The 25,371-nt window shown below is 41.8% G+C and overlaps 1 protein-coding gene across 1 annotated transcript in view; it reads left to right on the plus strand.

Moving 5' to 3' along the window:
• LOC306858384 (metabotropic glutamate receptor 8-like) overlaps positions 1 to 25,371 on the plus strand; it is a gene marked incomplete at both ends in the record, with an annotated part of 199,149 nt that overhangs the window by 130,557 nt on the left and 43,221 nt on the right. The window contains 2 exons of the mRNA XM_079398897.1: positions 542 to 679; positions 15,040 to 15,240. Coding sequence (XP_079255023.1) covers positions 542 to 679; positions 15,040 to 15,240 — 339 coding nt within the window. The remainder of the gene's footprint in view (positions 1 to 541; positions 680 to 15,039; positions 15,241 to 25,371) is intronic.

A 25,371-nucleotide genomic window follows, 5' to 3' on the forward strand; every position in this document is an offset into this window, starting at 1 on the left:
TAGTCCGCTATTATACATGACGTTCATTTAGGTTCCTGTTTAGAAGTCAACAATCATAGAGAACTGATTCACCAGATTCTCATAGAGTTGCATTGCAGTTTCGGAGATCAGTTAGTGTGCTTCTCATCTTCTCTAGATTGCATTGCTCAGACTTATTGGAGATATTTATCCCTGCTCTCCAATGGTGTCACACCAGCATTGCGAACAATTAGCATCATGGTCTGGCACTTAATACCATATCCATATAGCGCCAAGCGCATCCAAGCCTCCTCCTGGTCATTGTCTGCACTCAAGTAATCATAGTGCTGTCCCTCAAGCGCCAGCTCTCAGGTTTGCAGGCACCAGCTCGGGAATAGACCCACCAATTAGAGGACTTTTGTCAGAACACATTGTATAATTGTGTCTGTGGGGACAGGGATTAGATGCATCCAGACAGGAATGCCGCCGAGGATTTGCGCATGCTCTACCACTTTATTGACACAAATGTGTGTCATTCTTTCAGATGCTTATCTTCTTCTTTTCTTCACCTCTCTCTCCTCAGCATTCGACCGCTACTTCCGGAGCCGCTCCCTCTCCAACAACAGAAGAAACGTGTGGTTTGCTGAGTTCTGGGAGGAGAACTTTGGCTGCAAGCTGGGGATGCATGGAAAGCGGCCAGGAAGCCTTAAAAAGTGCACTGGTAAGATTTTCTTGCATTCAGTCTATTATTCCGTCCATTTTGCTGTGTTCACCGATTCATATTTAAAAGGGTTCTTGGTTTTAAAGGAATATTTCACCCAGAACTGAAAATTTGTTGACAATGTACTCTCATGCTCAAGCAGTCTAAGATGTAGATGAGTTTGTTTCTTCACCAGATTTGGAGAAATGTATCATTCCATCACTTGTTCACCAATGGATCCTCTGCAGTGAATGGGTGCCGTCAGAATGAGAGTCCAAACAGCTGATAAAAACATCACAATAATCCACAAGTAATCAACACCACTCCAGTCCAGCAATGAATGTCTTGTGAAGTGAAAAGCTGTGTGTTTGTAAGAAACAAATCCATCATTAAGACTTTTTTTTTACTTAAAATCGTTGCTTCTGGTCCTCAATCCATAATATTGCTCTCTGCAGTGAAAAAGTTGTCTTGTCTGAATCAGGAGGGAAATCTGCACAGATCAAGCAGTGAAAACAGTCCAAACCAGTTCTAAACAAATATGTTGGTGGATTTTGATATGAAAGAATATGAGAGAGGATGGACTTTTTCCTTGGAGGAAGCATTATTATAAAGTAAAGTAAAAAAAGTAAAGTCGTGACGTATTGTCAAGTATGGTGACCCATACTCGAAATTGGTGCTCTGCGTTTAACCCATCCAAGTGCACACACACAGCAGTGAGTAGTGAACAAATGCACACACACACACACACACACACACCGTGAACACACACCCGGAGCAGTGGGCAGCCATGCTGCGGCGCCCGGGGAGCAATTGGGGGTTCGGTGCCTTGCTCAAGGGCACCTCAGTCGTGGTATTGAGGGTGGAGAGAGCGCTGTACATTCACTCCCCCCACCTACAATCCCTGCCGGCCGGGGACTCGAACCCGCAACCTTTCGATTACGAGTCCGACTCTCTAACCATTAGGCCACGACTTCCCCTTAAATGGTATTATAATATTATGGACTATGAACTTGTATTTTAACAAGAAGAAATGGTTTGTTTCTTACAAGCATGCAGCTTTTCATGTTACAAGATGTTAATTAATGCATTGGAGTTGAGTGGAATACTTGAGGTGGATTACTTATGATGTTTTTATCAGCTGTTTGACTCTCATTCTGACGGCACCCATTCACTGCAGAGGATCCGTCGGTGAGTAAGTTATTGTATGTTAAACTTCTCCAAATCTGTTCCCATGATAAAACAAACCCATCTACTGTGCATCTTGGATGGCCTGAAGGTGAGTACATTATCTGCAAATCTTCATTTTAGTGTGAACTATTCCTTTAAAAGGAAAATGCAACAAAAGCGAAATGGTTTGAAGTAAGGTCTAAGTGCGTTGCTTTGCATGGACAGGAGGTGGCACGTCTGTGCGAGGCTGTCAGGTGCCACAGCTTGAGCAGTCAATGCAAACAAAGTGTGTTCCAGCCGTAAGCCTTCAGACATATGGCTGGGTGACATTTGGACCGTTTCCAGTGTCTGACTTCACCGCACCCTTCTTTCCTCTCTCCTGTCTTATAAGAGGCCACATGTGACAGTCTAGGGGGCTGTTCACACGGAACACACTCTTGCGTTAAAAACGGCTAGACAGAGCACAACATAATTTAACAGAAGGCATGTTTATGGTTCATTAACTCTCGTTCCTTATTCTGATATAGTTACAGCTTGTTTAGTAAAATTGCAAAAGTAAACATTTGATAGACTCGAGATATCTGACCCTCTTCCAGATTCATCTGATTGGTCCATTGTTTACAACTGGCATTTTTTTTCCATTGAGCTATGTTTAACCATGTCCTTCTGCTTCATGTTTACATCATGATCTAATATTAATATCAGTGTTAATATAACACTGTATAATAATGTTCTATACAACAACATTAGTTAATGCAATAGCTAACATATGCAAGCAATGAACAATAATTTTACAGCATTTATTAATCTTAGTTAATGTTAATTTGTTTATATACTAGCACGTTTTTGTGTAATTCAGTATAACTTCATATATTATGAATGAAGATGAATTAACAATGAACAATAGCATTTTAAATTTAAATTAAATGAATGTAGATTAACAAATGCTGTAAAAAAAAAAAAAAAAAACCCTTAAAAGTGTTACCAAAATAATTTCTGTATTGGTTGTCAAACTCTAAATAAAAATAAAAATAACTAGTATTAGTGTTTAAAAAATAATATGGGCTGATCTCTACATTTGTTATGATACAGTATGCCGGGGGGAATGTTGTAACAATAATAGGGAACCAATCTGTTGTCAGCCTGGAGCTGCCTGTCCACACACACACACACACACACAAACACTGGTCATATGGAGAGGTAGCTCAGTGTGTGTCGTGAGTCACTGCGCTAATTTGAAGGCAGCACAGAGCTCGTGACACAGAGAAGATCTCATCTACCTGAGTGCGTCACTGCGCATAAGAGACTGCTACAGTCCTACAACCTCACCCAACAAAATGAGCCCAGACAAACCAGGGTCAGACTAACAAAGTGACCATGACTGTGTCGGTCAACAGAGCCTGAATATCCACCTTGAGCTGCAACATTAGAATTCAGATAACACAGCCATCTGCTGAGGTGTATGACAGCAGATTTTAAAGGAATAGTTAACCAAAAATCAAAATTTGCTGAAAATTTACTCACTCTGACACCACCCAGGATGTAGATGAGTTTGTTTCTTCATCTGATTTGGAGAAATGTTGCATTCCATCACTTGCTCACCAATGGATGCTCTGCAGTGAATGGGTGCCGTCAGAATGAGAGTCCAAACAGCTGATAAAAACATCACAATAATCCACACCACTCCAGTCCATCATTTAACATCTAGAGAAAAGACGTCCATCAAGATGTTTTTAACTTCAAACTGTTGCTTCCTGTTAAAATACAAGACCTCTATCCATATTGCTTTCTCCAATGAAACACTCTGAATCAGGAGAGAGAGATGCACAGATCAAGCATAGTTTATAAGCAAAAATAGTTGTAAAAAATTTTGGATTTTGATGTAAGAGGACAAAAAGGGATGGGTTTTTTTTCACTGGAGGAAGTGTTATTATGGATTATGGATGCATATTCTAGCTGTTGAATTGTTTGTATAACAGTCTGTTTCAAGGTTTACATCCTTAACCTTTTTATGTTCATGGCTGAATACTGCATAGGCAATGGTATATAAATGTGAGTGTTAATGTTAATAAACTGATGTTTGTGCAGCTTAGTTGTAGATGGAGCTGCAATGCTTACGTTATATAATCTCTACACTGCACATCAAACTTAATTTTTTTCAAATGAGCAGGAAAATCCACAATACGACTGACTATATAATACAAAAAGAAATAAGACACTCAGAGCAGAGCTGCTATTAAATCTACAATATAGAGGAGAATGAAATTTGCTGTTGAGCAGTAAGAAAGTCATTGTGAGTGACACAGGATTTTAATGTCTCTGTGAATACGCACTAAGAAAAGTGCACTAGGGGGAATGAATGCAACTCCTCGGCTTTTATATTAGGAAACTTCCACCACTTCTGATAGAATGTGCTTGACATAATGAACATAATTATACATTACACACAACACCACCACTCACATTTGGTGACGTCTCAGTCATTCGCAGTATGAATTGTTTTTTAATGAATGAATGATGATGCATTTATATAGCGCTTTTATTGTGTATTGCCATACACCCAAAGCGCTTTACAATCATGTGGGGGGGGGGGTCTCTCCTCAACCACCACCAGTGTGCAGCATCCACTTGGATGATGCGACGGCAGCCACAGGACAACGGCGCCAGTGCGCTCACCACACACAGGTGGAGAGGAGAGAGTGATAGAGCCAATCAAGTGGATGGGGATTACTAGTAGGCCATGATTGATAAGGGCCAGTGGAGGGAATTTGGCCAGGACACCGGGGTTACACCCCTACTCTTTACGAGAAGTGCCATGGGATTTTTAGTGACCACAGAGAGTCAGGACCTCGGTTTAACGTCTCATCTGAAAGACGGTGCTTTTTATAGTATAGTGTCCCCGTCACTATACTGGGGTGTTAGGACCCACACAGACCACAGGGTGAGCACCCCCTGCTGGCCTCACTAACACCTCTTCCAACAGCAACCTAGTTTTCCCAGGAGGTCTCCCATCCAGGTACTGACCAGCTCAACCCTGCTTAGCTTCAGTGGGCAACCGATCTTGGGCTGCAGGGTGATATGGCTGCGTTTTCACACCCGAAACACAACAACGGCACCATCAGGAAAGCGGAAAACTTCATCACACTGTTTCTTCAAACACACAAACAAATCATCACACCCAGAAGTCCTCATGAAAGCAGCACACTCTTTTAGCAACTTGTAGCAGATAAATATGGAAGCTTGTTTCATCCACAGAATAAAAAATAAAAGTGACTGACTTTTTATCTCACACTTCTGTTTTCATCTTACAAATCTGACTTGCTTTTCTCAAAATTGTGTTTTATATCTTGCAATTACAAATCAATTCTACATTTTTTTCTTAGAATTGTGTTTATATTTAGCAATTCTGACTTTTTTCTTTACATCTTGCAATTTTGATTTTTTTTTCTCACAATTGACTTTCTTCTTATAATTCTAAGATTACATCTCGCAGTTCTGACTTTCTTCTCTGAATTTAACTCTAGCAATTGTTACTCTTTTTTTGTATAATTCTGAGTTTACATTTCATAACTTTGACTTCCACTCACAGTTCTTACTTTTTTCAAAACTCTGAGTGTAAATCTCACAATTCAGTTTTTTCTACCCACAGAATTCTGAGAAAAAAAGTCAGATTTGTAAGGTGTGGCAATTCTTTTTAGTTTAACTCACAAACCAGATTTTTTTTTTTTTTTACATGTCACAATTATTACTTTTTTTAAAGAATTCTAAACTGAAATCTCACAATTGTTTTTTTTTTTGTTTGTTTGTTTTTTTCTCAGCATTTTGAGTTTAAATCTCACAATTCAGATTTGTTTTCCTCAATTCTGTTGAGAAAAAGTCAGAATGGACAGATAAGTCACAGTTCTCTGAATTCTTAATTAAACTGGCAATTTTGAGTTTACATCATCACAATTATTCCTTTTTTCAGAATTAAAAATCTCGCAATTGTTATCCCCTGTTTATTCTTTGATGTGTTTTTATTTGTTTAAAAGTGAATATTAGTTTAATGTTTACTCGGTATGCAGCAGAAGGTTTGTGAAGGATCTCACCTGCTTGTTTTGCAGTGTGTTTTAGTGGATGAAGAATCGAGGTCAGTGTGGCGGTCACAATAGATTTTTGATGTCAGCCAGTGATGGAGTTTGTAGTGGCACAAAATGCCAGGTGCATTTTTGTCGAATTACAGCGACATGCTTTAATGAAAATTTAAATTTTAATTAAAGCTTCATGCTTTAATGCCTTAATATAAAGCATTAATCACATCACTGTGTGTGTTTGTTTGCATATTTACATCTGTACACAATGTGTATATGAGAGATTTATGTCAGGCTTGACTTAATTTGTGCATCTTGGTTTTTACAGGCCATTTCTGTATGAAAATGATTGCACAATGAATAATGACAGCTTTAGCTGTCTAACTGATATTGTTTTTCTCTCATTATGAAGCTTCCATCCACTTCCAATTGCATGTGGAAATGTTATCGACAGGCTGCCACAGCTGATGCGTGCAACACTCTCTCATTTTAATGCATGCAGTAGCTCAAGCCACAAGGTCAATGTCACATACCAAAATAAAATAAAAACAAAGCACAGGACTCATAATGCTGGTCATGTGTGCAGAACCAGGGGACACTGAGCCCAGGGATGTGTTTTTACAACTATGTTTAGGCGTAATGGAAACAGGAGATGTGGGTAATGAAAAGTGACCGAAATAGAGCGCTTTCAGTGTTTGCTAAAGTATAACATCACTGTTACTAGTGTTCAGAATTAGGCTTAGGGTTTTGACAAGCCTTCTAACCTTTAATATTAAACCTCAGTGTTTGTGCTCCAGTTATTCCTCAAACCATGTGACTTGTTGAGGAGAGTTTTTTTTTCTTTTTCAAATTTACCATATATATATATAATATTTTATAAGTTAGCGAAAAAAAAATCATAATAAAGTTATTTTACATTTTTACTTACAATTTTACTGTACTTTTACTGTATTTTTTAACCAATACGTGCATCCTTGGTGACCATAAGAGAATATCAAAAACCTAAAAAAAAAATATTATTGCACAGTGCAATGCATACGATAGTATCACTAAAAACAGTTATACCCAATGTTTCTGTGTCCTGTGGGTTTTGTCATTTTTTTGAAGTGCCAGTTCAGTTGTAGTAGAGTTTATATGCGGTTGGATATTATAACTGTTCATCTTATCCAGTCTATGAATATATTTCCCAGGCGTCCACTCCTCTCCATCTACTCTACAGAGTGTCGCTCTTTACAAGCAGTCAGGCCTTGTTTAATTACACCGCTGCTGTGAACCGTGTCGCTACGACATGTGGCCTCGTGATTGATTCCACACCGCCAGATTGTTTTCCATGTTGATGATGCAAAGGTCACGATTCCGCCCACTTCTCATTAATAAAATCGTCAGAGAGCGCACGCAGAGCTCAAACACTCTTGATACTCTTGTTTCTGTGTTTCTGCACCTGTGGTGGAAGTAATTGTGTAACTAACAGCACTTGTTTACTTACTCATTGACCTAATGAGACACCATCCGCAACTTCATTACAGACGAGCCTGGCGTTTCAGCTCCGCTTCACTGTCTTCAGTCATTAGACATATCGATGCTGGTAATCGATGGTTTAATTTAGAAAACAGCGGTATGGAAGGCCTACCGTGTGTTGTATTTAATGTCTGGGCCGTGTAGGATCATGGGAGCGCTGATAGCCTAACGGCAGCACGGCCATCGCTGTCTACAAGAATGAGTCTATAAATATTTGAAACGACACTTCTACCTGGCTGAAGCATCTTTGGATATGAAAGAGCTTTTTTTTGCTTTTTTTTTTGTCCTGTGGCCAATGATGTGTCTTTTTTGAGAGGCGGGTACATAAAGATTTAAAAAACGCTTCACAAAGATACAGATGCGCATTAGTGTTGACGTGGGCGGTGAGAAAATTGTGGTGCTGTTTTCCCAAGAGCCATCCCTTCAGCCACTTGATTGTGGGGATTTTCACATCCTCTGTCAAAAGTGTTGTTGATTTGGATCAGTGTTATTTTAGTATCATTGAGATGCTAGGTTTTATCCATATTTTGAACCATATTTAGAATTTTGTTATTTTTTGGTTGTTTTGTTTTCATAGATGTCTATGTAATTTATTAATTCTAGTACATCGAGCATTTGTTCATTAAGCAACATTTAAAATAAGAAATGTGAGAAATGCCTTGGCAACTAGCTAAATTTTAGTATTAATTTATTTTTTAAAATAGATAAATAACTTTATATTTGTTCAACAAATATATTATTATTATCATTATTATTAATGTGTTAAAATATGTTATAAATATTAATTAATAGTTATTCTAACTAATTGTAAAACACTTTGGTCAGCGTGATTTTTTTTTTAAAAGTGTATTTTTGCTTATCAAATTTATTAATTTCAAAATAAAAGTATTAATTTGACTGAAAGTATACATTTTTAATTTCTAAAAAACAAAAGCAAATTATGAGTAAATAAATAAATAGACAATTAAATTTCCCAACCTTGAACTTCTGAATGATCATTTATATTATAATATATATTTTTAATCTGAATACATAAGTAATAGTCAGTGATTGAATGAGTGTGCGATTTGGGACACATGCATGTCACTGGTCCGATTTAAGGATAAAATATTAACCCTTGAGGTGCTGTTTTTGTTACTATTTTGTAGTTTGAGATCCTTCACAGACTGTCCTACAAACCCAAAGGCTGTTTGTGAACTCTTTCTATCTCGTCGTCATGGTTGTAAAGTTTTTGTTCTCACTCACACTGACGGCGATTTGCAGTGACAAAGCAACTAGAAATCATTCATTTTCAATGAGAGCTGATAATTTGAGGAGAGCTGAGCTGCAGCCGCTGCTAGTGATGTGACAAGTTAATTTCATGCAAAAATAATGCAGCGACTAGTTGAGAAGGAATGCTATCTTTAACTTTACAACATATAAGGACGAGGTGCTATTGCTGTGCCGTGCAAAAACACTTTATTTCTGTTTCATCTGAAACTCTAGATCAGAATGCAAAAGTGAACAAACTCCCATGTGCGTCTGATAAAAAAAACAAAGAAATAACAGCACTATTAGCTCTCGCTGGGTAGCAGGCATAGCATTATTAGCGGAATGATGGAAGTCTGATGTTCTCGGCTGTACTGAGAATTTTGTGGTTCATCATCGTACTTGTGAAGATCACGCACTCTCTTCAGACCCATTGATCTCTCAGACATAAAAGCTAGACTTCTCAGACAGGAGACATAATGGAGTAACGGGGTTTTTGAAGACGGCAGAGGCATTTTGGAGTGCCATGCTATGAATGCTAAAGGAGCTGCTTTTTTCCCATCATGCCCTCAGAAACCCGGTGTCAAGCTGGAATTCACATGCTTGGCTTTTATTACGATATCTTCTGGCCTTGTGACAAGCAGTCTTAACCCTGTGACAGGCACTTACAGATGGGTCTCTTTTTTTTCCTGTGAGACCAAATTCTGTGTAGTTCTGGACTTGCTTTAACGTGGCAGATCAGAGTCAAACCAGACTGATGGATGTAATGGGCACACTGGCATCCTTAGATTTATTTACTAATAATTGTATCTATCTGTCCGTCCGTCCATCCGTACATTACATACATACAGTGGGGCAAATAAGTATTTGATACACTGCCGATTTTTCAAGTTTTCCCACTTACAAAGAATGGAGAGATCTGTAATTTTCATCGTAGGTACACCTCAACTGTGAGAGACAGAATATATATAAAAAAAATCCAGAAAATCACATTGTATGATTTTTGAATAATTAATTTCCATTTTATTGCATGAAATAAGTATCTGATACAATAGAAAAATATAACTTAATTTTTGGTAGAGAAACCTGTGTTTACAATTACAGAGGTCAGACGTTTCCTGTAGTTCTTGACCAGGTTTGCACACACTGCAGCAGGGATTTTGGCCCACTCCTCCATACAGGTCTTCTCCAGATCGTTCAGGTTTTGGGGCTGTCGCTGGGCAACATGGAGGTTCAGCTCCCTCCATAGATTTTCTATGGGGTTGAGATCTGGAGACTGGCTAGGCCACTACAGGACTTTAAAATGCTTCTTACGGAGCCAATCCTTAGTTGCCCTTGCTGTGTGTTTGGGGTCACTGTCATGCTGGAATTCCCAGCCACGACCCATCTTCAATGCTCTTACTGAGGGAAGGAGGTTGTTGCCCAAAATCTCGCGATACATGGCCCCATCCATCCTCCCCTCAATACGGTGCAGTCGTCCTGTCCCCTTTGCAGAAAAGCACCCCCAAATCTTGATGTTTCCACCCCCATGCTTCACGGTTGGGATGGTGTTCTTGGGATTGTACTCATCCTTCTTCCTCCAAACACGGCGAGTGGAGTTTATACCAAAAAGTTGTTTTGGTCTCATCTGACCACATGACCTTCTCCCATGCCTCCTCTGGATCATCCAGATGGTCTTTGGCAAACTTCAGACGGGGCAGGACATGTGCTGGCTTGAGCAGGAGGACCCTGCGCGCGCTGCAGGATTTTAATCCATGACGGTGTAGTGTGTTACTAATGGTAACCGTTGAGACTGTGGTCCCAGCCCTCTTCAGGTCATTGACCAGGTCCTCCCGTGTAGTTCTAGGCTGATCCCTCACCTTTCTCAGGATCACTGTTACTCCACGAGGCGAGATCTTGCATGGAGCCCCAGTCCGAGGGAGATTGAAAGTCATCTTGAATTTCTTTCATTTTCTAATAATTGCACCAACAGTTGTTGCCTTCTCACCAAGCTGTTTGCCTATAGTCCTATAGCCCATCCCAGCCTTGTGCAGGTCTACAATTTTGTCCCTAGTGTCCTTAGACAGCTCTTTTGGTCTTGCCCATAGTGGAGGGGAGTCTGATTGATTGAGTGTGTGAACAGGTGTCTTTTATACAGGTAACGAGTTCAAACAGGTGCAATTAATACAGGTAATGAGTGGAGGATAGGAGGGCTTCTTAAAGACAAACTAGCATGTTTGTGAGAGCCATAATTCTTGCTGGTTGGTAGGTGATCAAATACTCATTTCATGCAATACAATGGAAGATAATTATTTAAAAATCATACAATGTGATTTTCTGGATTTGTTTTTTTTTTTTATATTCTGTCTCTCACAGTTGAGGTGTACTTACAATGAAAATTACAGATCTCTCCATTCTTTGTAAGTGTGAAAACTTGAAAAATCGGCAGTGTATCAAATATTATTTGCCCCACTGTACATACATACATAGCACTGGAAAAAACAACAACAACAGAGAATGATTCAGATCTTCGTCTGCTTTCCTGGAAGCATTTGTTTGTTTGTTTTTAAGGGGAGTACAAATGTAGAAGTTTACTATCATGAAAGCATGTCTTGTTCATATTTTGCCTAAAAATCCAAAATTTGCATAAAGATAAAATGTAGCATAATTTTGATGTATTTACATTCTTAAATGTTTTTAAAAGTTACAATATTTTCATCATAAGCACACCGGTAATTCCAACTAATGTAATGCATTAAGATATTTCCTTTTATTTTATTTAGTTACTGTAGTTTGTTAGTTAGTTCTTGTAATTCATATTATTTTTAATGGCAATTCATATTAATTTTCATAAAATTCAATTTTTTTTATTTGTAAAATAATAAATTCAAGGTTGTGCCTCAATACTACAATGATGTATAAATACTTATTTAAATATTATCATATAGTTAATATTAATGTTTATATTGATTCATTATTTTTGTCATTGTTGTTTAATTTTGTTTTGTTGTATTTTAGCTTTTATCCTTTAGTTTTTATTTGATATTTTATCATTTATTTAATTTTATATTTTAAAATGTAATTATTTTAATTTTATTTAAATCACAACAATGGTAAATTGAGGTGGGGATGTGTGCTTTAGGCAGAAAATTATTTTAAATAAATTCTCTCAATTGGTTCTTTAGGTTTTGCAGTGTAAAATGAGCTGGACACGTTTCTTGAGGTTCCTCCCCATTTGTGCTTTGCTCATAATTTTTCTTTTTTATTTCTCCATATCGCCTCGTGCACTGAAAGCAATGAATCCACTCTCTCTATGTGCAAGACTCCTCTGCTGCCCTGTGTAATTTATTACCCTGACTGAGTCGTAATTAAAACCCAGCGTCCTCAGTTGGGACTCGCACTTTGCCGTGGCTCTGCTGAAACAGGATGTCTAAATAAGTGCACGAGCCTGACTTCCTGTGTAGACGCTACACCTGGCTGCTCCAGCTGACGAGACAAATCCGACTGTTGTTAGATTGGTGTCAAGAGCTCAGCTGGTCTCGCTTTCCCAGCAAACCGTATCCCAGCAAGCCCTGGAGAGCACAAGGTGGCAGAACCTCAGCAGCAACTCTTAATGCGATTTCACGCTTCATCTTATTGCCAACAATAAGACTAGTCTCTAGCGCCACGCGTGCTTTGACTCTTTCTTCCACGAGCCGAACACTTACACAAAGACTAACCTGCCGAAAATTATAGAGGGGAGAACGGTTCGAAATAAAATAACTGATGTCAGGATGTGTTTAGCCTTTCCTCAAATAAATCAGAGCTGCTTAAAAACACGCATTGGAGCGGTGACAGCAAACAGGGCCGCTGCGTGAGTCGTAATGACTCGGGGAAAGAGGGCATCGGGTCTCGGACAGCATGATTGTCAGTCTCATTTTGAAGTTCAGGAATCCCATCAGCTTGGAGAAATTGCAGTGATGGGTTCAGAAATGTGCTCTCCAGTGGCAAACAGGATCGGCTGTGTGGAACCTGGTCAGACGTATTGGCTTTTTGGGCTATTTTGCATTCTGTTTGATTCTTAAGTACTTTATCAGACATGTAATGCATTGATAAAAATTGCAGTCTTGCTATTTCAAGCTAATTTAATGCATTTAAATATATATTGGGATATTATTATGCCTTAAGAAAGATGATGCTTGTGAGGTTGTGAAACTGGACCTATTAGAAATAGAGTGAATGCATCACTTAACTTAATGTTAATTTGAATGGATTTACAAATTGGATGACTAATTTCATTTCGTGGTTGACTAATTTAGTTTTTAAATAATATTTTATCTAAAGTATTAAATTGAAATAGAGAGAGAGATCTTGCTAATTCACCTTGCTCATGTTATATTCATATATTTTAATATATAATTTAGTTTAAATAATATAGTGTAATATATATATATATATATATATATATATATATATATATTAAAATTTCTATTTTTTTATTATAATTTTTTTTTTAACAGTATTCACAAAATGGAAACAAAGCTTCTTTCTTAATAACCACCCCCCCCCCCCCCCAAAAAAAAAAGAATTAATATTTAAAAATGTTCAAGTGCTGATGTTGACAGACAGGTACTGAAGTTTTTCAAAGCTTGGCTTGAGTAATGCAGCCAGATGTGCATATATTATGTAGCGAAGTGTCCTCATTAGCATACGATAGCATATAGAATGGTGATTATTGTATCGACATTGGCACACAGAGACGTAACACAGAGCGAGAGAAAGAAAAAAATTGGAAAAGGGACAATTTGTGCATATTCATGACACTGCCAGTCATTACGATCTGCTCTGAATTCAAGCCAGATATTGTTCTTTTTCTATGATACTGTCAGCCTGCTACAAAACTATAGAGAGAGGAAACTATTTAGTCTTTTTAGCAGTAGTTCTCCAGAGATGGAAGGGAAATGTGAGCAGGTCTTCGATGAAAGAGAGGGAATTTAATTTGCGTCACTAATTGACATTTAATTTCGACTCTTGTTGGTCTCATTAAGCTGTCCGTCATCCGTGCTGCCATCAATCACTCAATAAGCGTCAGTTTGTTTCCTTTCCTGCTCAACAGAGGCACATACAAGCCTGCACACACATAATAAGCATAAAAACAGGACATTGTTGTATGATTATTGTAGTATCACTCAAATCCCCTCAGCTCCAGCTCTGATTCGAGGCAGCGCATGAACTTGTGTATTGTGGCACTGCTGGTATTGGCTGCTTGGGAGTAATCGCTCATGTTTGTATGTTTCCTCATTTGTAAGTTGCTTCGGATGAAAACATCTGCTGAATGAATAAATATGCAACAAACAAAAGCCAAATGCTGTTGTATTAATGGTTGACAGAATACTATACTATACTATATTTATATTATACACAGGTTTATATTATTTTCTGTATATTTATATTTTATTACATTATTATTTATAATAATTACAGTATATTTATAATATATTCAGGATTACATTAATTTTCTATTTTTATTTTAATAATTATATGACATTATTTATACTATTATATTGTTTTAAATATTCACCATTATGTTTCACCAGTCGGCTTCCAGCTAGTATTGCTTTCCGAACATAGTTCATGATTTTGATTGTGAATGGTCTGTTATTGTGGAGGTGTGACCACAAATAAACCTGATGTTCACCTTGTTTTGACACTGGGAGTCAGTTGTCTCTGGCTTGTTGTTCTGTGTGTCGTATTAATCACACTGTTCAGGTCAGGTAATCCATCTAGTTTTTGGAAGACCAAATGCAGCATTTTCCCATTGCTCTGAAAGCACTATAAAAGTGGATTAGATTTCATTTACAGGAGCCTATTAATTTCTCCCTGACAGCAGAAACGATGGAGGACTCCAGGACTTACTAATTCACCTTGCCCACGTTTTATTTATCCTTCATTGTGTCGAAAACCGTGGCAGGAGAAGAAAGATTTTCCCGGAGGCATCCGATGCTAAAATACACCAAGTTGGAAAGCACTCTGATGATTATGAGAGAAATAATCATAGATGCCCGAGCCAAATTAAATTTTCGCATAACAACAGCTGGAATATTTGTTCAGAACGGCAGGCGTGATATTACTTTTCCCATCTCGAGAGATATGGAAGAAAATATTTGTTTGGAAAGAACACATTTTTGCTGCTTGAACGGGCAAAACGTGTGCATCAGATGCCGGTGCACGCGCCTCCTCGAGGATTTGATTAGCTAATTACTCTAATGAGTGGATACATTTGAGAAACATTAAATAGCAATTTATTAAGAAGAGAATTACTGCATCTGCAAGAGTGGATTCTCCAAATTAAACATCTTATGCTGAGCTCTCAAAAGACCGTGTTTGTTCAGGATGTGTGCTTTGTATGTGTTTGTGCAGGTCTGGAGAAGGTGGGCCGCGACTCCAGTTACGAGCAGGAAGGGAAGGTGCAGTTCGTGATGGATGCGGTTTATGCCATGGCACACGCACTTCACCGCATGCACAGGGACTATTGCTTTGGATACCCTGGTCTCTGCCCCCGCATGAGCAATATCAACGGAAAGGAGCTTCTGGGATACATCCGGAACGTTAATTTCAATGGTGAGTGCTTGGATCTTCAGCTGAACAACAATCAGACATTTTCACAAGTCGCAGGTCTTTCAGGGCCAAGTCTAAATCAAGTTTCAAGAGTGCTGTTCACTGATTTAAGTTGTTCAAGTGCAAGTCAAGTTCCGGTTTCTGCCTACAATGCTTAACAGATACTTAGCTGTAAATACCATTGAAAAGTTTGGGCTCAGTAAGGTGTTTTTTATGGAATAAATTCATATTTTTATTAGGCAAGGATTCATTAAATTGATCCAAAAATACAGTAAGGACATAAAACATGTAACAAATTATATATATATATATATATATATATATGACTTCATACATATTTGTACAATAACAGTATACAGTACTGTAAAATACAGTACACTATAGTATATTTTTTATTTATTTATCAAATTTATACAATATATTAACCATACTATATATTGTATAATAATTATAATACTTAATTAAGGATGTACAGTGACGTGAAAAGGTCCTGGTTTTTTTTTTTTTTTTTTTTGCATATTTGTTACACTTAAAAGATTCAGATTACACAAAGATAATGCAAGTGAATACAAAATGCAGTTTTTAAATGATGATTTCAGGAAAGGGAAAAAAGCTGTCCAAACCTACCTGGCCCTACGTGAAAAATGTATTGCCCCCTCCTGTTAAATCATGAAAGAACTGTGATTAACCACATTATTTTAGAAAGCTGAGTTAAATTTCACTAGCCGAACCCAGGCCTGATTACTGATTACTGCTAGACCAGTCATTTCTAAGGCTTTGGGACTCCAGCGAACCATGGTCAGAGCCATTATCCACAAATGGAGAAAACTTGGAACAAGTGGTGAACCTTCCCAGGAGTGGCCGACTCATCCAGGAGGTCATAAAAGAACCCAGAACAGCATCTAAAGAACTGCAGGCCTAACTTGCCTCAATTAAGGTTAGTGTTCATGATTCAACAATAAGAAAAAGACTGGGCAAAAACGGCATCCGTGGGAGAGTTCCAAGGCAAAAGCCAAAAACCAAAAACACAAAGGCTCGTCTCAAATTTGCCAAAAAATATCTTGATTATCCCAAAGACTTTTGGGCAAATTTTCTGTGGACTGATGCAACAAAAGTTTAACTTTTTGGAAGGTGTATGTCCCGTTACATCTGGCGTGAAACCAACACAGCATTTCATGAAAAGAACATCATACCAACAGTCAAACATGGTGGTGGTAGTGTGATGGTCTGGGGCTGCTTTGCAGCTTCAGGACCTGGATGACTTGCCATGATTGATGGAACCATGAATTCTGCACTCTATCAGAAAATCCTGAAGGAGAATGTCCGGCCATCAGTTTGTGACCTCAAGCTCAAGCTCAAGCGCACTTGGTTTATGCAGCAGGACAATGATCTCAAACACACCAGCAAGTCCAGCTCTGAATGGCTCAAAAAATAAAATAAAATAAAAAATTAAGGTTTTGGAGTGGACAAATCAAAGTCCAGACTTTGGGCCAGGCAGGTTTGGACAACTTTTTTCCCTTAATAAATGAAATCTTTATTTCAAAACTGCATTTTGTATTTACTCGCATTATCTTTGCATAATATTAATCTTTTAAGTGTGACAAATATGCAAAAAAAAAAAAACAACAAAAAAAAAACAGGAAGGGGACAAACACCTTTTCACGGCACTGTATATTTGGCTCACAGAAAAGTTATTATTTGCTAAAAATGTGCACGTGCAAGTTTGCAATGTTGTGAAATCTGCAAGAACCAGTGATATTAGAATGGAACAAAATGGAATTCTGTGTTCCATGAAAGAATGTTTTTTGCAACACGAGAGTGAATAAATGATGAAAGAATTCTTATTTTTCAACTATTCCTTGAAGCCTTATACAGTATAATGTGCATTAAAGCCATATTAATGAAAGTTATTATAAGTGTTATGCCATATTTTACTATGCGGCACCGTGGGCATGTCTATTACCAATGCAGCCTCTCATCTTAGCCGCCAAGCACTTGTCTATGTACATATTCAAGTGTTTTCCCTCATTTTTCATATTTCTTACTTCCAGCTTCATTCATTAATTCTCGCAATCACAGATCGCCGTTCTTCCCTCTAGTTGTGTTTGCCAAGTCTCTGCCAAGTTGCGCCGCAGTTCTTACGACACCCCTCAGTGACCCTTAACATCATCACACATGCATCAAAGCAGAGACCGGAAAATGTGAGTTAAGCGCATGCAGGGGTGCTCATATTTCTTCTTAATGTTCCGCGTGCGTCTTAATAAGAGAGCATTATAACTCGTGAGGCAAGAGCTGCATGTGATTGACTGTTTTTGTTTCCCTTGTGTGCCTTGAATCATGTTGAAACAAAAGAAGTTAAACATTCTCTTTGAAACCATATCAAACGATTCATTAAAATATTAGTTTTGCTCTGTGCATCTTTGCTACTCTTTCATTTTTCTATCCCCCAACTCCGGCGGTTTGTTATCATCTGCTTATGTTTGCCTTCAAGTTGTGTCATTTGCATAACTGCAGTTAAGCGATTAAGGTGGCGGGGCTGCGTGGGACCATTAAAACCTCATTAATTCGCTTTCTTACAGGCAATGCAGCCTGGGTTATTTGTTCCACCACCTTGAGTTCCTCATCGACTTTGTTTGAAGTGAAAGACAGATACAGAAATCTCACTGACAGCATGTGCATTCGTGAATGCGACCAGAAATGTCATTAAAGACAGAGACCTGGTTGTTGTTATTCTGCTGTGTAAGTATGATGTATATTGATTGCACATTTCGATGACGTAATCATTTTAGACTTAAATGATTGTGATGTGCTGTCAGTAATTGGAGGAAAACTGTTTAATTTGTCTTCCAGTTTCGTGAGCAGCAAATCAGCATTTTAGAATGATTTCTGAAGAGTAGTGTGACACTGAAGACTGGCGTAATGATGCTAAAAATTCAGCTCTGCATCACAGGAATGAATTGTTTTAAAATGTTTTCAAATAGAAAACAATGAAAGCCCATTTCCAATATAGATTAAATAAAAATTGTGACTTTTTATGTTTTTTTTTTTTTTATTTTTTTTTTTTTTGAGTAAATTCTGAGACCTGAAAGATATAAATTTAGAATATAATATTCTATATATACAGTGCCCTCCATAAGTATTGGAACAGTAAAGACAAAATTGCTCTGTTGGCTGTGGAGTCAAGACATTTACAAATATGATTAAAAGATGAATATGAGACAAAACTACAAAATGTCACATTTAATTATTAGCCGTTTCAACACATAGATGTTTTACCAAATAAAAAGAACAGCACTTTTAGAGTTCATCCCACTCATTGATGTGAGCATAAGTATTGGGACAGTTGAACATAAGGCAGATATAAAAGATTAAAAGCTATTATTTAGTTGCAGATCCCTTGCACACAATCACAGCAGTGAGTCTGTGACCCATAGACATCACCAGACTCTTGCTCTCATCCTTTGAAATGCTTTTCCCAGTCTTTAATGCAGCCAATCCCAATTGTTGCTTGTTTTGGGGAGTTTCTGCCTTTACTCTCCTCTTCAGCTGGTGAAATTCATGTTCAATCAGATTTAAATCTGGAGATTGACTTGGGCAATCTAAGACTTTCCATTTCTTTGCCCTTATAAACTCCTTGACTGAACTGGCAGGGTGTTTTGAGTCATTGTCCTGATGCAATATGAAGCACTTCCCAATGAATCTGGTGGCATTTTCTTGAATATTGGCAAGATGGTTTTGTACCCTTCCAAATTCATTCTGCATCTTGCTGTGTAGCATCTGTAATTCTGTGTCAAAGTCTCCTGAGGACAGTAGATTGTCAGAGCATCACCCCAGCTTTCTGGAAGTTGTTGGTGATTTTACAGACATGTCTTTTAGGATTCATTTTCACAGCTTTTATGATTTGTCTGTCATCAACTACTGTTGTTTTCTCAGTCGATCTGGTAGTTGTTGGTTGCTGGTGTTTTCCAAACTCTTGATTTCTCCATGCCCTTTGTTTTTGGTAGAGCTCTAATTGACTTCCTCTTTTCTTTTAGCATCCAAAATGCTTGCTTTTCTCTCAAAGTCAGCTCCCTCATCTTCATCCTGGTTTGTGTGTGTCATCATCGAATGCAAGATTCAGAATACAGAAGTAATGGATATAACTGATACGACACATTCCCTGCTTTTAATATCTGAAGAATTAATGCAACAGGACACAGCTGATCACTTAGAAAGACCTGAGAGGAAACTGCTCCAATACTTATGCTCACATCAGATAGAGGGATGAAACTATAAAAGTGCTGAACTTAGCTGGTAAAACATCTATGTGTTGAATCACCCAATAATAAAATGTGACAATCTGTAGTTTTGGCTCATATTCATCTTTTAATCATATTTGTAAATGTCTTGACTCCACAGCCAACAGAGCAATTTTGTATTTACCGTTCCAATACATTTGGAGGGCACTGTATATAATTTTTATTTACATATAACAGGTTCAATATAGTTAAACCATAAAACATTTTTTGTTATATAAATTATAATAATAGTTAACTGAAATAAAGTATTTTTTCTAAATTGTGAATATATCAATGATTGTTGGAGTGTTTTACAAGAAAATATCATTTCAGTTACTTAATGTCATGTTTAATTTAATGTGTTACTTGCAATTTCTTTGTAATTATTTTTGAAATATACTAGACATTTATGAGTTACAATTGTTTCAAAATAGGCAACATTTTTCATCAGCTCTATCCTTCGGGCCATAGATGTAGGTGACTTTTTTCAGTAGAAGAGTAAAGAAGATTGTTAGCTGAAACCCTTGGTGATTCATAAAATGCACATCAACGCTACCTTTACTTTGAGAGTCAATAAAGTACTAAATGAATATCCGTGGCTCCTGGCAATACATTGACATCTTATGAAGTGAAACAATTTGTCTTTGCAAGAAACTGAACATTATTTACTACATTATTACCTGTAATCCATTGCCTCAGTCAAATGGGAAAGTCAGATTGTTCTCTGCGAACTAGTTCTTTGAGTTAATTTCAAAGAACTGGTTCAAATAACAGTTTCACCAGGTTTCTCTTTATAAGATTTTTCTTAGACCAGTGAGATCAACAGTGAAACGCTTTCTCTAGAGTTTCAAAAGAGATATATCTCTTATATGTTGTATAGTTATATGAAACATACCTGAGAACGTACCAGGTTACGTATGTAACCCAGGTTCCCTGAAGGGAACGAGAGCTACGTCCGAAGACGCTATGGGAACGCCATCAGCGTAACCGGCGCTCTGAATATTTTATACAACAGTCTAATGGATGGGCGAGGCGTCACGGGCGGGGTGACGTCACGACCAGGAAGTTATATAAGCACGTGCGGCGGAGCCGGCATCAGCTTCAAGTCATGAAGCAAGCGCTGGCAGGGATGCCGGAAGTGTGGCTCGGGACGTAGCTCTCGTTCCCTTCAGGGAACCTGGGTTACATACGTAACCTGGTACGTTCCCTTCCAGGAACTTCGAGCTACGTCCGAAGACGCTATGGGAACGCAATACCAACGCCGCCAGACTGACAAGTCCCTGCCTGGTGTCAGGCTGAAAGGACGGAGGAGCCTGGAGTGGCTCTGATGTCGAGGTTGTAAAACCTGACGAATGTCAGGGGCGTGGACCACCCAGCAGCGTTGCAGATGTCTTGCATAGGGACACCTGCCCAGAAGGCCTTGGAGGCCGCCACACCTCGGGTCGAGTGTGCTCTGACTCCCAACGGCGGGGGAAGGTCAGAGGTCTCGTACGCCAGATTGATGGCATCCACTATCCACCTGCTAAGAGTGGGCTTCGAAGCTGGAAGACCCCTCTTAGGCGGACCAAAGCACACGAGCAATTGGTCCGTTTTTCTCCACAGGGCAGCTCTGTGGATGTATGCGTCCAGTGCTCGCACTGGACACACACAGTTGTGCCTTTCCTGGTCGGGCTCCCTGAAGGGAGGAGGACAGAAGGCCTGGAGTACGACCGGCTGTGGTACGACCGTCAGAACCTTCGGTATGTACCCCGCACGGGGGTAGAGGAAGACTTTCGCCGAACCGGGCGCAAAGTCGATATGCGAAGGGGCCACAGATAGGGCCTGAAGGTCACTCACCCTCCTCAGAGAGGTGATAGCCAGCAGAAAGACGGTCTTAATCGTGAGGAGTCTATCAGTTATCTCCCCGAGAGGCTCGAAGGGTGCTCTGCCCAGAGCCTCTAGTACCACGGCCAGGTCCCACGTGGGGACACGGGGTCATACAGGCGGCCTCAGCCTCAGCGCACCGCGGAGGAAACGTGTAACCAGGGGGTGTCTGCCCACTGACTGGCCACTGATAAGGGCGTGGTACGACGAGATAGCTGCCACATAGACCTTAATAGTGGAGTGGGTTAACCCTGCGGAAAAGCGGGCCTGCAGGAACTCCAGAACTGCGCGGATCGGGCAGTTGACTGGGTCGAGCTGGCGGTCTCCGCACCATGAAGTGAAGAGTTTCCACTTCAAGGCGTACAGTTTCCTCGTAGAGGGAGCTCTGGATTGGAGGATAGTCTCGACAACCTCGGTTGCCAGACCGGAAGCTATGAGTTGTGCCCCCTCAGGGGCCACACCCACAGCCTCCAGCACTCCGGGCGGGGGTGCACAAGGGTGCCCCCGGCCTGTGAGAGGAGATCGCTCCTGATCGGTACCGGCCACGGGGTGCCGTCGAGGAGGGAAATCAGATCCGAGAACCATACTCGGCCCGGCCAGAACGGCGCTACTAACAGTAGGCTTACCGCGTCCCGGCGCACTCTCGCCAAAACTCCCGGGAGCAGAGCGATCGGGGGGAAGGCGTACAGACGAAGCCTCGGCCAGGTCTGTACCATAGCGTCCAGTCCCAGAGGCGCTGGAGGAGCTAGAGAGAACCAAAGGGGACATTGCGCCGACTCTCGAGTCGCAAAGAGGTCCACCTGTGCTTGGCCAAAAACCTTCCAAATCTGCTTCACCACCTGGGGGTGAAGCATCCATTCCCCGGGCCTCGGCCCCTGTCTCGACAGGACGTCTGCTCCGATGTTGAGATACCCAGGAATGTGCACAGCTCTCAATGATAGGAGCTTGCCCTGGGACCACACAAGGATCTGGTGTGCCAGCTTGTACAAGGGGCGCGATCGCAGACCTCCTTGGTGGTTGATGTAAGAGACCACTGCCGTGCTGTCGGTGCGGACCAGCACGTGGCGATCTCTCAGGTCTGGGAGGAAGTGCTTGAGAGCACGGAACACAGCTAGGATCTCTAGCCAGTTGATATGCCACGTCAGGTGGTGACCACTCCACAGACCGCGGGCAGGGTGGCCACTCATGACCGCACCCCAACCGGTGAGGGAAGCGTCCGTCGCTAGCGAGGCGCGGCGACAAGGATCTCCCAACACCGGGCCCTGGGACAAGAACCAAGGATTCCTCCACATGTCTAAGGCACGGATGCAGCGCCGTGATACCTTGACAGCGCGGAGCGAGTTTCCCCTCAGAGAGACCCCCCTGGTCTTGAGCCACCACTGTAGGGGCCTCATGTACAGCAGGCCAGAAGGAATCACGCTGGACGCAGCTGCCATGAGCCCAAGCAGCCTCTGAAACTGCTTGACAGTGAATGGCTGGCCTTCTCGCACTCTCCTGACTGCCGTGAGGATCGACTCGATCCGAGCAGGGGTCAAACGAGCCTGCATCGTGGTCGAATCCCACACCACGCCTAGATAAGTGGTTCTCTGAGCTGGAGAAAGCACACTCTTTTTGGCGTTTAGTCTTAACCCCAAATCTTTCATGTGGGCAAGAACGACATCTCGATGCCGAGCTGCCAACTGCTCTGATTGAGCAAGGATCAACCAATCGTCGATGTAGTTTAGTATGCGGATGCCTTGCAGTCGCAACGGGACCAGGACCGCATCTACACACTTGGTGAAAGTGCGGGGTGAGAGTGCTAGGCCGAAGGGAAGAACCCGATATTGGTACGCTTTGCCCCCGAAAGCGAACCTCAGGAACTTCCTGTGAGAGGGAAGGATGGACACATGGAAATAGGCGTCTTTGAGGTCTATCGTAACAAACCAGTCCTCGGACCTGATTTGAGATACAATCTGCTTGACCGTGAGCATCTTGAACTTCAGCGGTCTGACTGAGAGGTTCAAGAGACGCAAGTCCAGTATAGGCCTCAGCCCTCCGTCCCTCTTCGGAACAATGAAGTATCGGCTGTAGAAGCCGGTGTACACTTCGTGAGGTGGAACCAACTCTATGGCTTCCTTTTTCAGCAAAGTGTTGACTTCCTGTTCCAGGACCAGAGCCTGCTCGGGGCGGACCGTAGTCACACAGACCCCGTTGAACAGCGGAGGTGGCCCATCGAACTGGATGGAATAACCAGCCTCTACCGTCCGCAGGACCCAAGGAGACACATTCGGCAGCCGCTGCCAAGCTGCCAAACGATCTACTAAGGGAATCAGTCTCTCGAGACTGACCTCTGGTGTCAGAGAAGCGGCCAGACCGCTGCCTCGCTGCGGCGCACCGGCAGGAGACGCATGATCTGGCGGCTGAGGCGAGTTTCTCAGGCCCGCTGAAATCACAGGCGGAAGAACCTGAGAGTACCACTCGCTGGGACCTGCTGTGCCCTGGAACTGCAGGGTTGACAGACAAATCCCCGGAGGGCACCGAGGGGAGACGGTCACCGTGTGCCGCGGTGTAAGCCGCTCCACCCCAGTAGGGGCCGTCCTCCGAAGTCCTGGGGCTCGCCCATCAGGACTTTTTCGCCGAGGACCTCTTGGCCGACAAGACATCCCTCAGGTCTGCCCTTGGCCTCGAAGTCCCCGGCGCGGAGCGCCGCTGCCCTCGGCCCCGCCTCGGGGGAGCACGAGAGGCGACGCTCTCTTTCTGCGCAGCCCTATGTGAGGAGCTGGTATGCGGAGGAGGCTGCTCCCGCCCAGCAGCCCCCAGAGTTAGAGAGCGACGGGGGAGGAACCGCCGGAACGCCTCCGCTTGCTTACGAGCCTCCTGAAACCTGTCGACGACGGTGCTCACAGCGTCGCCGAACAGGCCAGAAGGCTGCAGCGGGGCGTCCAGGAGGCAGGCCCTGTCCTTCTCTTTGATATCGGACAGGGTCAGCCACAGATGTCTCTCCGCTGCCACCAAAGCTGACATGGAGCGGCCGATAGCGCGGGCCGACTCCTTGGTGGCGCGGAGAGCCAAATCGGCGGTCCTCCTGAGCTCTAAAATATCGTCAGCCCTGATATCCCCAAACTCATCCAACTCCTTCAGCAGTTCAGCCTGGTACGCCTGCAGCACTGCCATAGTGTGCAGACACGCACCAGCCTGTCCTGCTGCCGCATACCCCCTGCCCACTAACGATGATGTGGTGCGCAGAGGCTTAGTGGGCAGAGTGGGAGCCTTCAAGGACGACGCCGCGGACGGAGACAGATAGCTCGCGAGCGTCTGTTCGATCCGGGGCATCGCCCTGTATCCACGCCCATCCAGCTCCCGCACATTACCGTAGTAATCAGAAGCGGGAACGAAAGGGCGGGATGAATAAGGTTTAACCCACGATCTCGACACCTCGGTGTGGAGATCGGGGAAAAACGGAAGGCTCCTGCGTAGAGGTGGTGGCCGCGAGCGCAGGAAGCGCTCGTCCAGCAAGCTGGACTGCGGCACAGCTGTTTTCTCGGGGGGCCAACTGATGTCGAGCTTGGCCACTGCCCGAGTCACCACCTCTAGTAACTCCTCATATTGGGGCGAGAGAGGCGGCGAAACCTCGTCAACGCTCGTCGCGTCAACCTCCTCGGAGGAAGAGAGACGAAGCGCTGAGTCCTCATCTCGGGGGGAAGGAACTGCTTCCCCGAGAGACGGGACGCCAGATCTGGCGGATACGGGAGGAGTGCGGGCAATCGGCTCCCTCGAGAGCCGACGCCGCATGCTCCGCACCCAGGCAGACCACGCACAGGTTGTGTGTGTCCCCACTCGTGATGTAGCTAGGGCAGGGACTGACACACAACCTGAAACGCGATCTGGGATCGCTCATTGTCTTGGCCTTTGCTTTAGGCATCTTTTTAGGACAGACAACACTAAGTAAGACTCACAAGACACAAAATCAGACTGACAACACACAGAGCGCTTGCTGAATGACAGAAAGCTGATG

Source organism: Barbus barbus, assembly GCF_936440315.1.
Source record: "Barbus barbus genome assembly, chromosome: 39".
Taxonomy (NCBI): domain Eukaryota; kingdom Metazoa; phylum Chordata; class Actinopteri; order Cypriniformes; family Cyprinidae; genus Barbus; species Barbus barbus.